General features: G+C 32.7%; 1 protein-coding gene across 1 annotated transcript in view; it reads right to left on the bottom strand.

Annotated features, from left to right (window-relative positions):
• The window catches only part of LOC143915281 (uncharacterized), a 51,193-nt gene that overhangs the window by 5,421 nt on the left and 30,626 nt on the right, over window positions 1–15,146 (bottom strand). The window contains exons 3-4 of the mRNA XM_077435841.1: window positions 9,982–10,093; window positions 6,434–6,687 (exon numbers count right to left, since the gene is read on the bottom strand). Coding sequence (XP_077291967.1) covers window positions 6,434–6,687; window positions 9,982–10,093 — 366 coding nt within the window. The remainder of the gene's footprint in view (window positions 1–6,433; window positions 6,688–9,981; window positions 10,094–15,146) is intronic.

The following is a 15,146-nucleotide window of genomic DNA, read 5'->3' on the forward strand; positions in this document are numbered from 1 at the left end:
CTGGCCCAGTGGATTCATTAGCCAGCAGAATGGCTCGGTGGTTGCGGTTATGTTTAGCACCGAGAGGTTACCGGGTTCGATCTCGTGCTAATCTTTAATGCTGCTGGTCAGACTAGGATATTTGTGACTTCAAGTCGATCGTTTCCTATCAGAATTTGTCAATTTATCCATCAAATTGGCAAAAGCCATCCCACCTGCTATGTCAAAAATATCTGAATTTGATTTATGTACAATATGTAAAAATTTATGTACAAATCTAAATCCATAGATGTGTCTATGGATTAATTAATTAATTAATTAATTGTTAATTTTGTGTTCTTAAGCCTCTCTAAATACAGCTATTTATGTAATAAAAATGCTGCAATGTTTGTTATTAATTGTCTAGGAAGGCTCATTGGGATTTACTTGTTAGGTATTCCTGGTACATATCTACGTAAAAATAAAATAAAATGAAATTAGATCAACAAAAATCATTGAGAAAGTCAACAAAAATCATTGTCTTATTCAAATTCAGTGGGCCAAACTTAGTAAAGATCGATTAGTCTCCGCTCAGATAAGTAAAAATCGTGGTTTTTTATTGCTCAGTGTTATCAATGAATCTTTCATCCTTTCTACAGTTGACTCACCGGCAAATTCCCGAATGCTCGGAGGTCAAGTCTGTCCTTAATTATAATATAAATAAATTTAAAATTATTATTAATAATAAATTTAATTATATATGAATAAATTTCTTTCGTTTAATTTTGGCCTAAATTAAGGCAATTGTTCTAATGATCTTAAATAATCGTATTAACATTTGAAAGAAGACGACCGTCAACAGCCTGCAGCCCCAATTCAAACGTTTAAGAAAAAAGAAGAGTGCATAATTTACGTATTGCGAAACGAACCATACTGAAAATATATTATAATGATTTAAAAAAAGTAAAAAAATCATAAAATGCAATCGCCAACGGCCTGCAGACCCAACCTGTTGTTTTTTTTTTTTTTTGTTATGAAACAAAAATGAAATCTTAATCAATGTATGGTGGTAATTAGAACAACATATGACGTCTACATATAACTGGTTTTACTTATAAAACAAATAATTACCATCTTTAATGATGACTATTTTAAGTTAGGTGCATATGACGCAATGCAAGGTATAATAAATTAGTTCTAATCGATTCAAGTCGGTCATATCGCGTCTCGTCGCGTTACTATGCACGTAGCCTCAACACAAAACTCGAAGAGAAATTGTTTTGTTTTTTACAAGGTTTATTATAATACAATCTATAATAGCAAGTTGTCGATAACAATCGGTAACACTCGCGCTATTATAATCGCCTTTTTGGTTGATAATAATGGCGCTCTTCGACACGTTCGAACTTACAACTTTTTAGAAAATGGTACGAAATTCAAATATGTACACACGTTCTTAATTGTTTGTTTTTTCTTTTTTTCCACAACACGTAAGCGAGCCAATTATGTGTAATTAACGCACGAATACGTGCAATTTTACTCCGTAAACAATGTGAATTTGAACACGTGTGTCGGTGTGACCCCCACAGTTCGAAAGTAATAGCTCTTGTTTAATAACGAACAAAAAAAATGAGAAAACGTTTAAAGAATAGTTCACATACGGAGAAAATGTATTGCAGCGACAAACGTCGAACTGAAAATTATAAATTTTCAGTGAAAATTATGTAAGTGGAATGGAATGAGATAATTGGCGTTCAATAGAAGACACAATTGAAAGTGTTGAGGGATTTAGTTTAGGGATAATTTGGCAGGCCTGTTCATCAGGTTGACAATTATCTAATATATAATTTCGAAAGAGACTTTGTATGTATGTATGTATGTATGTAAGTTTTGGTTCGTAGGATCTGTGACGTTATCGAAAAAAAAAATTCTATGTCAATGATATCGATATCGATTTCGGTTCCGTTTTTAGTTCTGGATTTAGATTCCTTTTTCAGTTCCGGATCCGGATTCCTGTTTCAGTTCTGTATCAGAATTCCTGTTTCAGTTCCAAATCCGAATTCCTGTTTCAGTTTCGGATCCGGATTCCTGTTTCAGTTTCGGATCAGGATTCCTGTTTCAGTTCCAGATCCCTTATATATAAAAAAAATAGTTTTTTTTTCAGTTCTGGATCCGGATTCCTGTTTCAGTTCCACATTCAAATAAATTTAATAAAAAACAGATGAATGTTTACTATTAGATTAGCTATGTTTAAGCGGTTTATATTACAAATACCGAGCGAAGCCGGGTAAAACCACTAGTATAAATTGAGACCGTGCGATAGTTGTTAAATTAAAGCCAATTGACGATTAATTAATATATTCCAATCAGTGAACAGCACTATCGAAGGTACAAAAATACTCAATAATGTCACAGGTTTTTTTTTACTATTTTAAACGACCTTAGCATGGCCAACGCCTGATGTTTATCCTAGTTGAAATTTAGCCGAGCACTTAAACTTAGCAAAAAATGAAAAACACTGAAGCAAAACGGTATATTAAAGTGTATAATAATATTTATAGAAAGTATACTATTATAATGGTATATGATTCTGCTTGTTCAAACTATTCTAACCAGACCGAAATTATGTGAGTAGATATACTATTGTACTATTTTATCAATCGATTTGATGTGTAGTTGAACGTGTGTGTGTGTGGGCATTTATATTGTACGAATTGCAGACAAATGATATAAATTCTTTTCACGTTTTACCACTTTCTAATATGAGAAAATACCGAGAATTCTTGCTAAAATTAAGTTTCTTGAAATTTCATCTCACGTATATTGCACACTGCGTTTCGAGGCTAGATTTAAACCGCCTTGTTGCGAATTGCAAACATGAAACTGTCAATGAAATCGTTAATTAGGCGTGTTCGTAGATTTGAAATCAATCTACCGTGGCCTGTCTTCTAACTATGCAAATCCTTACGTACAATAAAGCTTAGAAAGTACATAGTTTACTGACACTACCAACTGAAAGGTCCTATTCAACTTAATTGTTGAAAATGTCCATTACAAAATTGGCCTTCTCTCACCATTACTATCATGTGTGATTGGAAGTCTTGCATTGGCCAATTGTTGTCATAGAATCAGGCTGTAGTAGCTCGTTGACCATACCGGTGACCAAATGCAAACAAAAATAGCATGCATATGTACTGTACTAGGAGGCTGCAGCCCACAGTCCATATGGACGGCAAAAATATTGTGCATTTGTACTATACTAAGAGGGCTACAGCCTCAGTACATATGAACAGCCCTGTTTTCTACAGTTGACTCACCGGAAAATTTCCGACTGCTCGTAGGTCAAGTCTGTTCGTAACACTATGACGGCCGCTGACTCATATTTGTATCATGTTGGGTGCACAACGCTTACTGGCCGCTAATACATATATGATTCACGACTGCGCGAACTATTTCAGTCTGCTGATATATATTTGTATCACTAGTACGAGTAGTATTAGCAACACTAAACCGTGCTCCACTAGTACGAGTTTTTAGCTCGAAATTTTACCGATTTAAAATTCAGCACACTTTCAATTAATCCTTTTAAACGAAAACAAAAAATAGTGTGGCCAGAAAACTATTGCAATAAACATGTTTCAATAGAAAATACTCAATATAAAATAGTATCAACAGTGGGAAAAAATCCTAAGTGAAAATACGTACTTTTGACTTTTGATTTGAACTGGACTATTACTTAGAGAGATTTGAAAGCTGAAAAGTACTACAAGTGAAAGATAAAATACCAGACTATAGATTTCAATATTCATTTTGAACAGGAAATTGACAGATTTTGAGACATCGACCGAACAACATCAAGATATAGAAAAACCGCGCGATTTAGAAAACACATACACATATCTCCGAATCTTGAACCAATCAACATTTTTTTATTACCAGATTCGTATTTACTGGGCATAGATCTATAAGAAAAGTCATATCTCGTCTCCGAACCAAAAAAAAGTCGTCATTTGTCGAACAGTTTAATGGAGGGTACATAATTTACGTATTGTGAAATGTATTCTGTAAAGATATTACAATGATTTTAAAATAGCAGAATTGGAGTCGAATCATAAGATAAAATCGGAGTCGGAGTCGGAGTCGGTAAATTTTGAAGCGACTCCCCAGCCTTGTTCCTAATCAAATTGCCCCGCGTTGCTCAAGAGCGAAAACGTTAGATGAAATAGTAAAAAATTGAGCTTTTTCAGATAGTAGGGTCATATTATAAAACCGTACACGAAAAATGCGAACGCGAAAGAACCGCACACCGAAAATTAAGGACATGGTAAAAAACAATCTTATATCAAGCGTTTTTTACCTTTTATTAAATATTCTAAATTGGATGAGATCCAACGTTTTTCCGCTTATATTCTTTAGAACCGTCGAGAGTGAATCCTCCCAGTGAAAAATAATAATTCCAGGCCCCATAACCAAAAACTCTGCTTGTAATTTTTATTTAAATTGAGAAAAAATCATTCAGAATTCTATATACTTTTGAATATATTTTACTAAGCAAACATTAATAGCTGCTCAATTCCAACAGTTATATGAAAAACTGAACAGTCGCACACAAAAACTGTTTTAAAAGTGATATTAAATGCTATTTCATCATATGACCCGGTGGAAGTCCAATTTTCATTTCCAAAATCACTACTTCTGTTTGACTTAATTGACAAATTGTTATCACTTTTTTTAATTCGATATGTTCAGAATCTTTCAAATATTTCTTAAATCTTAATTCACAAATTGTTCCACTTTCAAATATAACGGCTCATATTTTCTTTTGGCACATGAACATTTACAAACATTATATCCAAATAACTTAGTCGCAATAGCGTCAAACACATTAGATGTTTCACGAATTTTTCATTTAAAAATTGATGACATATTGTTTAGGGACTTAATCGACTTAATAACGAGAGACAAAGTGCCCCGACGTAACCGCCCCGACATAGCCGCGAGAGACAAAACCGCGCCAGAATATATGAAAACATTTAATGAGCAATTTCTACTTCTTTTTTAGTATCTTTTTGTGTGCTTTCCATGTTAATCAAAGCTTCAGGTCGCCTCGTACATACATAAACACATACATATGAACATTGGGGGCGTATATTAGGTACATATATGCGGCGGACCGATGCGTTGTTTGACACGAAAAGTACAAAAATAGGAGTCGAAATTGGATTATTAGTCACATTGCGATCACCCAAAAGACAACTTTTGCCATTAAAATCGCGAATACCGAATATTTAGCACTCGAGTTCTCGTTAGTATGATGAACTTTTAGGCTGCCAGATGTTACGCTATAGATATTTTAGTGACTTTTGGGCGAGTGCTTTTACACTGAGCAACAAAACAAATTACCAGAGCAGAGACTAACCAATCTTTACTAAGTTTGACCCACTAAATTTGAATATGATAATAATTTTAGTTGGATAGTGATCGTTTACGAGATATGAGCGTTTAAAAATATGCGCGATTTTTACAGTTTTTTGGTTTTGCGGTTTTTAACTCAAAATCTAGTGTTACTGTGCTCAAAGTGAGTATTGGAATCAATAGTCAGATGTTTTTGTTATTGATTTTGATATTTCAATGCTTTAAAATACTTATAATTAATTGTCTAGCGAATTTTAAAAGTCAAAAAAAAATATTTTTTTACGGATATTTTCTCCGTGCTATATTGCATTTATTTGGACAGTTTTTTTTATTTCACCACGTTTATAAGGATTCGTTTTCTATCTCAATATTTTTTTTATCGAAACGTACTAATTCGAACGGTAATTTCAATAGAAATGCTTTCGCTTTGTAGACATTTGTAACGCGGCTAACGTTGGTGCAAACGAGATGACATGTAGTCCGACCGCTGAACTCTGTCAGGTGGATTACATGCCATCTCGCATTATCATATTCGAATTCAGTGGGTCAAACTTAGTAAAGGTTGGTTTGTCTCCGCTCAAAAACGTGATTTTTTGTTGCTCAGTGTAATCACCGAACCTTCGCGGTTATGTCGGGGCGGTTACGTCTGGGCGCTTTTGTACCGAGCGCTTTTGACTGGACACCATTGCTTAGGCACCTTTCCTTCGCATATGTATTTATATATATATATATATTATCAAGCATTACATAACAGCCTAAAATTCACATCCGATTAAAATTCACCAGCGGTAACGTGCCGAAGCACTATGGCCGCGAAGGTCGCACGCCATCGAGCTCATCGTTGTTGCTCTTCACAAGACGAAAGTAAAAGTTTTCGCCATTACGAATATTGGATCACACACACGCAAACGACGGCCGTTGACGCCGCCATGACATCAGAGCGTGAGTTATGGTCGGAAAGAAATTGACTAAGTAAAAAAAAAATGAAAGCGGCTTTCTCTCGGCCGTGCGTTATTTTCGTGGAGAGTGAGCTACGACGTTTGACCGCACACTAACTGACCTATGTGTGGCATGTAATGGACGTTCCTGTCCAAAGTCAGCACGGCCACGTCGAACCGATCTGCTTGAGGGGTGAATTTGAAGTAGGGGTGGACGCTGATCCTCGACACCCCGAAGGTGTATGCTGGAAGGGGCTCCACTGCTGAGTTGATGACGTAATCTCCCAAAGTCACGTGGACTTGTCTGGGGGTTGCTCTGGCCACGCAATGACCCGCTGTCACGACGTGTCTCTTCGACACCAATGATCCACCGCATCTAAAAGGATAAAATATATATTAATAAAAGTCCTAAATTGGATCTTTACATACCTACATATATAAAAGATGAAAGAATGCTGAGTAATACAGATGAAGATTAGAAATGACAGTTTTTTTTATTGTATGTAGTATGTGTAGGTATAATCTGACATGTTTACAATGTTGGAATAAGTTTTGATTCACATTGCTGATTTGACAATTTGGTGTATATTCTATAATTGGATTTATTTAGTTACCAGTTGTTTTACTCGGCTTCGCTCAGTATTTGGTAAACATGGCGAATCTAATAGTAAATATTCATTTGTTTTTTCATTAAATTTATTTGAATCGAAAAAAAATATAATATTCAACCAATTGAATTGTCTTCGTAGAAACTTTGTATTGTTTACGAAGTTGCCAACCAATGATACTTACATACAAAGTCTCTTTCGAAATTATATATTAGATATGGGTCTACGTGACGAGACAGAATGTTAAACGACAGAAAACGCAAATATCGGAAGGCAAAGATCGAAAATCGAAAGATCTTAAGTCGAAAGATCAAAAAAAAACAATGGTGCATGGTAAACGGTACATACTCACTTAATTTGCGTGAGCAGGATACAACAGGAACAAGAGGAACATGCTTTTCCTCCCATATTCTGCGCGCGCACATTAATACGGGAGGAAAAGCCTGTTCCTCTTGTTCCTGTTGTATCCTGCTCGCGCAAATTAAGTGAGTATGTACGTGAGTATGCACCGTTTACCATGCACTTTTTTTTTTTGATCTTTCGACTTAAGATCTTTCGATTTTTGATCTTTGCCTTCCGATATTTGCGTTTTCTGTCGTTTAACATTCTGTCTCGTCACGGAGACCGATTAGGGGTACATAATTTAATTTCATAATACATAATTTCGAAAGAGACTTTGTAAGTAAGGTTTGCGTGGGAGCATCGAAAACAAAACAAAGTTTCTATGACGACGATATAGATATCTTTGAATATTATTTTTTTTCGAATCAAATACATTTAATAAAAGTTTTGATTAAAATTGCTGATTTGACATATTGGTGTATATTCTATAATTGGATTTATTTACTTATATATACATAATTTCGAAAGGGACTTTGTTAGTAAGGTTTGGGTGAAAGTATCGAAAACAAAACAAAGTTTATATGAAGACGATATATGTAGATATCGTTGAATGTATTTTTTTTTCGATTCTAACACATTTAATAAAAATTTTGATTCAAATTGCTGATTTGACATTTTAGTGTATATTTTATAATTGGATTTATTTACTTATATATAATTTCGAAAGGGATTTTGTAAGTAATGTTTGTGTGGAAGCATCGAAAACAAAACAAAGTTTCTATGACGACTTTGAATATTATTTTTTTCCGATTCAAATACATTTAATAAAAAAATAAAATGAATGTTTACTATTCGATTAGCCATTTTTAAGCCGAGCGAAGCCGTTTAAAACCACTAGTATACTATAATTGTATACTGTAAGAATACCAAGAAGCTTATTATATCGATCAGTATTATACAAATGCTTTCAGTGAATATAGAATTCCTTCAAATGGTTATTAATTTTATATTATTAGGTTATAAGCTTTAATTTTTTCCATAAATATATATGTACGATTTTTTTTTTAGAAAAATAATGATTTGTTGAGTCGAAGAACGTGGATCATTAATTGGGCATTATTATTTTTATGTTTTTGATGAGTGCTTGGAATTACTTAATTGCTGAAGTGGTTAACCGCTAACTTGGAAAAATATTGTATATTAAGAAATTAGCAAATAATTTGTTTTAATAATCTCATTCAAATCGTTTGCAGAGCAATTAATATTAGGTATTGTTGATTTTTTTCTATAAATCAAGTACAGAGATTACTTTTTAAAATTTTGACCGCATGCTGATTGATTGAGTATTAATGATTGTATTCAAATGTATTTATAGGTATAAGAATTTAGATAGATATGCAGTATTATGTAGTTTAGTATTAGATAAGATCTTTAAGTGCTAGATAATGTTAAATTTTAATGTCTACTAATATTATATATTCAAAATGTTTTTATAAATATGAAAAAAGAAAAAATGCCGAGTAGATAATTTTAAATGTTTAAAAACTAGGTTAAGCAAATTGTAGATCTCTATAAGGAAAAAACTAGACTGTAAAGCTTTCACCAAGAAATTTATATTAATTGGAAATCAAAAAAAAATCGAAAATTTACTGAAAATTGATATATTATACTCGTACATATTTACATATATATATAATTTTATTACGTATTCGAGCACTGTACTAATATATTTTAATTTTGATCATGTACGAATAGCTGACTTACATACATATGTATGTATCTATACTGCCATGAGTACATATTAATAACTGTACGTGGAAAATTATACGGATGCGAAAGTGCTGAGTTCGTAGATGAAATTGCATTACGTAATTCAGAAATAGATTTAATTTTAATTTTGATCAGAAATCCTTCAAATTTTTCACGGTTTCTTACAGAATGAATTCTCCACTAATTGTTTTCAATCTTCACACTACGAAAACCAACACACTATATGTATGTATGTGTGACCTTATAAAAATTATCCTTTAGTTCCAATTTAATTTGCATTACGTCATCTACCACAATGAGACCTTTTTTTTTATTGGTTAGTTTCAAATTTACTTATAGATAATTCGAATCGTGACAATGTTACACGTTCGGCCTTTATTACATTTGACGGTCATTATATACATAGGTACTTTACATAAAAATCTTTGAATGTATGTAATTTGAGAAAAATCCTTAAAGAATACTAATCGATGGTTAATGAAAGGTTGAATGAACTTGTTTAAACATTTGATTTTAAAGGTCGAACACATTCAAATATTGAGTCTTTCGAGAAGACCAGCACCGAAAATATGCCGTTTCATAGCTCGTTTAGACCAATGTGCAAGGAAGACGGTGCGTGTTGGATAGAAGAGACTTTTATTTCAACTACTATCTACCAGACAGAGAGGAGAGCAACGAATCTACTATAGATAAATATAAAAAATCAAATCCAATACAAAAAAACAGTGATAGTGGTTCGATAACACTATACTTTTTCGACTACGAGAACTACTGATGGTTACCTCTCTATCCAACACTGTCGCCATCCTATTAGCTCGAATAGGGACATTAGACTGTTGCATCTGGAATGGTACAAGGGCAAGGATATCATTTCGTTCCTTGGTTTCACTGGTTTATGGTCTACTCGTATGGCTATTGTGTTATATTAGGATGAAAAGAAAAATTGAAACCTCGACGATCCAATCCTGATGTAGGCCTGCCATGGAAAGGAGCCGAATCCTGCATCATCTCCTCCGACTATCCTCCTCTGAGCCGCCTGTTTGGCCACAGATATGCCACATCCTGAAAATTCAATCAGAAACATTAAATCATTGCAGTGATAAAAGTGCTCACATTAAAATTTGAACTTTGAATTTCAAAAATCTGGGAGTAAATACATTTTTTTTCAGTCGATACAATGTATATAGTTGATTTAAAATCAAAATGATATGATATTTTTTACAGTTTTATAACCTTATAAAACGGGTCCCATTTCAAAGTTCAAATTGCATATAAAAGGCATAAAATATTGATTTAAATGATATGATATAACGTTAGAGTTAGTGTTCAAATTAAATCAAGACGATGAACACGACCATGCCTTTTTTTTTCAATGTATTATTTTCAAATCAAATATACACTCAATCCATGCAAATTTTGTTAATGGTTTCACCGGTTAGTAAGCAGCATCCCACATTATAATATTGACCAAATAAAAGCACGATTTAAATCAAACACGACATGGTAAAATCTCACTTTTCACGAGAGAACGATAATTCCTCAGACGGGCCGATCCGACGCACGTCACAATCAACAGTAACAGATTCACTTTCGACAGACTGACCATTTTAACCGTTCAATTGCCACACACAAACTTTGAATCCATCCTGCGAAAGCTCCCCATTCAAATCCACACACGTCTGTATCTAGAGACGAATCGAACAAGTGTGGGTTTTAAATTTATTGTCAAATTCGACCTCGATTCCACGATCGGACAGTCAATCTGCGTTCGTTGACAACCGCCGATTTGCAAATGTTTCCATCTTGGCGATTCCAATCACGAATTTTCGAGACGATCCGACCGAAATGTTGATTCTCAAATTCTTATCTATATTAATTCAAGGATGTTTTAAAACAAATCGATCTAATTTGTCAATGAACCCTCTCTGATCGGCGGTGAGAGGTGATATGGTGGTGTGTTATCTTCCGCGTCTCGTCGCCGACTGACGATGATGGTTTGTCATCTGAGTGTGGCATCTTAGAGTAAGAGGTGTAGATGTGTGTACTTAGGCTATCTAATAATCGATTACCGCACGTAGCTTACGAGGCGTTTATTTTTGACCGGAAGTGATTCGCGGTTAAACAATCAATGCGGCGATTTCGACGCGTTAATGAAAATTCCCGTGAAGGCTTTCGATTCAAACGATGTTTCGGTAATGAAATAAAATGATGGTGATTATGCGGGTGTTTGTTTGGTTGCGTTTAATCGTTCGCGTGATTATTGTAAAATTGATTGAATTTTTGTCAAACGTGACGCAAAAGCGAAAGCACATTCTGTCAAAATATGCGATATCGAGTATTTTATGTGTTTGTATATTTTGAATGTATTGTATGCTAATTTGAACTCAAAATTTTAAAGTGCATAAATTTTAAGTGATTGTTCTCAATTTTTGTATAAATTATTAGTCAATTTGGAATGCAACATTCGACCACATTGAATTTTCTTCTGATCAAAATGAACTTTTTGATTTATTAATTTTTTCTATGGGCAGATGATAGAGCTAATTTTATTGGTAGATATTATTGTAAAAAGACAGACCTTCTTCTTTTTTTACCTGCATAATTATAATTATAGAATAAACAATTGACTTTTTAATGTATTTTTTGAGGTAGAAAAAAAGCCTTTCCTCAAGAATACTAAAATACTTCACGCAACTAGGATTCATTAAATTCATTCGAAAACATATTTTTATTGTCTTTACTTCATGAAAACGAATAATAATTCTATCGAATTATATAGATTTTAATACCTAAACTGAAAAGGCTAAATATCATTGAATTTTCCATGTAAATTTAAATGTTTTCGTCAAATTTAAGGACCACCATCGATGAACAAACTATTTAATTAATGTATTTTTGCATAAAAAGTTGTGGAACAAATTTTACATTTAACAATTATTTTAGGTATACAATGAAAACACACGACTATTTCTTAATCAATTTTGAAAGGAATCAATACTTTTTTTATATGTTTATTCAATTAAAATTACGCTTTTAACTGTGTATTTTTTTATTTTATTTATAGACATTGCCTCAATATATAATAATACAACACAACATATATTTTTAAATTCTCAAAATTTTTAATTCCTGAAAATATCCACATTAGACCATTTCATCTTAAAATTTTTGTATTCAAAAACTAACCCGATACTATATGTACATACATGTACGTATACATATATATTTAAATTAAATGAATTCTTAAAAAAATCAACTGTTTTCTCAAGCAAACAATGGATTTCTGCAGACATTCAATCGTGAGTGCATATATTTGAATTTTCTCAGAAAATTACGTCAATCCAAATAGTAATTAATATGCTTTTCCGAACACTCTATATTTCCTCGAAAGGCAAGCACACACTTGACGTACGAACAATTTGAATAACTAAAAAACGAAACACCATTCATTGCCCAAGGGGATATATAGTCTGCGTGAAACGAATAACCAACTGAAATCAACCGGATTTGACATTGCAATTTGACATTCAGGATATATGTATGTACATTTTACGTGAAGATCATTTCCCATATTTTGAAATTGCTATAGAAATCGAAATTGCGCAACGGAAATTAGGTCCATCGTATAAGAGCTACTATTACAGATAACATTATTAGGTAGATAAGAACCAGTTCGATCAGTCCCGGTCAATATTATACAGATGATAAATAATTAACGTGTCGAACTTCCTCTGTCGATTTCACCACACATGCGGAAGTTGCAACGGTTGCGCAATCCAGTGATGGATTAGAAATTGTTTGTATGCTACGTTTCTCTCTTTCTCTCTTTATTTCACGTTTGGGTTTTGTTCGTAGGTAGAGCGAGATGGAGAAGATTTTTCTTTGACCAAATATTGTTCCTAGAGTGCCAATGTCAAAATGTGTGGTTGAGAGAAATCAGGGTTACGAAATTTGGTTCAAAGTTCAATGTAAGTCGAAAATGTTCGAAAATGCAAGTATTGATACGAATATTTTTATACTCTACGGTTAATTTAAATAATTCATTAAATAATCCTCTCCTTTAGTTTCTCGCAAATTCGTCGTATATCGAATTTATTCGTTAATAAAATAAAATATTATATGCCTATTTATGTACATACATAGTATATTGAATTTGTTTGTACCAGATTGTTTATACATGACTATATTGTATTGTAATGCTTAGGAATATTTAGTACTTATGTAAAAATAATGACCATAGATGTCGCTTTGGAACAACCTGTCATGGCACGCATGTTAGAAATGTACAGATGTAAACAGAATTTATTTCTCGTAAATTCGTATGTCGAATTTGTTTGTACCAGTTTGTCTATAGATGACTCTATTGTATTTTAATGCTTAGATTTATTTAGTACTTATGTAAAAAAAATTGACCACAGATGTCGCTTTGGAGCAACCTGTCGTGGCACTCATGGTAGAAATGAACTTTTAAGCCCTTATATTTGATAGTGGAATAAGTCCACTTTTCTTCATTTTGAGAAATATTTTGCAAAACATTAAATATAATGTTTTGGGTTTAACAAATATTTAAAAATACTGGTGGCCTGTAATACGTTTAGTTTGCTTTTCCAAGCTTCTGGACATATCGAATTAAAAAAATTGATAACAATTTTTGAATTTAGTCAAACATAAATTGTTTTAAGAACTTACAATTGGGCTTCCGCCACTTTCAAATATAACGGCTCATATGTATGATAAATAAATAAATAATATTAATTCAATATAATGAATTTGGCATTAATATGTAAGATAATATTTTAACAAAGTCTTTATCGATCTGATTTCATAATCACTAAATTTCATCAAATCATCATTTGAATTTGTAAAAATATTCATTAAAAATTGAGAGTAAGTGCTAAAATTTTTCTATTTTTTTTAATGGATTTTAAACTGAATTTTTATTCTACAAATATGACTTTTAAAGAGTTTTGATACATTATATTTTGTACTGATACCAACTTTTCAAACTAATGCATTTTTCCTAGATACCTACCCATTTTTCTTATTAAAAGTTTTTCAATTCTTAACATAGTTATTAATGTACAATATACTAGTACATATCTAATATCAAATATTGCGTAAGGGTGGATTCAAGATCCAAATTATATGCCAAAAGGTACAGACATTGAGTGTATGGGAATTTGCTACATATGTATAAACACACAGAGTGGTACGCGACACTGTTTTTTCATATACAATATAGTTTTGCGCATGTAAAAAAATGCTAACGCACCCAATAAATACTATTGCAATCCAAGCCAAAACTCACCCACTGGAATGTTTTTGGTGATATTTTATCCCAATTTAGTTTGACAGTGATCGATAACGGCGATTCCCATATTTGAAAAAGTGTAGAAGAAACTTATAGAAATAATAATATTATACGACTTAATCGCCACGCGTTTGTAGAAACCGATTCGATTATTTTCTAATATGTGTTTAGTGCCAACCCTTGACACTACCTCTTGAATATATCACAAACTAACGAAAAATATTGTTTTTTTTCAATTTCATTAGTATCACAGGATATCCATTTTTTTAGATATCATTGTGAAGAAACCAAAATTGATTTCGAGTCATAGCCTTAAATACGACGATGCGCCTATGGCTATGAAGTGGTTAACAGTGACATGAAGACACGCCCATTCATAGCTGGAGTCTACCTAGGTATGCCGTGCCATACCATTCAGTGTGTCTTAATCTTAAGTCACAGTTTTTGATGATCATAAACTACGAAGACATAGCAATAGAAAGACGGCTATAATATTAAAAAAAAACTGTACCATTTAACAAAAAATATATAATTGATCAAAAGATTATGAGTGTTTGGAAAATCATCGTGTCTATAATAATACTTCGAGTCCTTAAAGGATGTGCTCGTTTTTCGTCCAGATGACTGTATTGTTTGATAAATATTAAATTCATAAGTGATAAGTTATCCTAATAAAAAAAATTACCGGAGCGGAGATTAACCAATCTTTACTAAGTATAACACACTGAGTTCGAATATGATAATGATTTTTGTTGGTTTTCTCTCATTTGTGAGATATGAACGTTTAAAATAATGCGCAATTTT

The sequence above is a fragment of the Arctopsyche grandis genome, chromosome 8 (genome assembly GCF_051622035.1).
Source record: "Arctopsyche grandis isolate Sample6627 chromosome 8, ASM5162203v2, whole genome shotgun sequence".
NCBI classification, from domain to species: domain Eukaryota; kingdom Metazoa; phylum Arthropoda; class Insecta; order Trichoptera; family Hydropsychidae; genus Arctopsyche; species Arctopsyche grandis.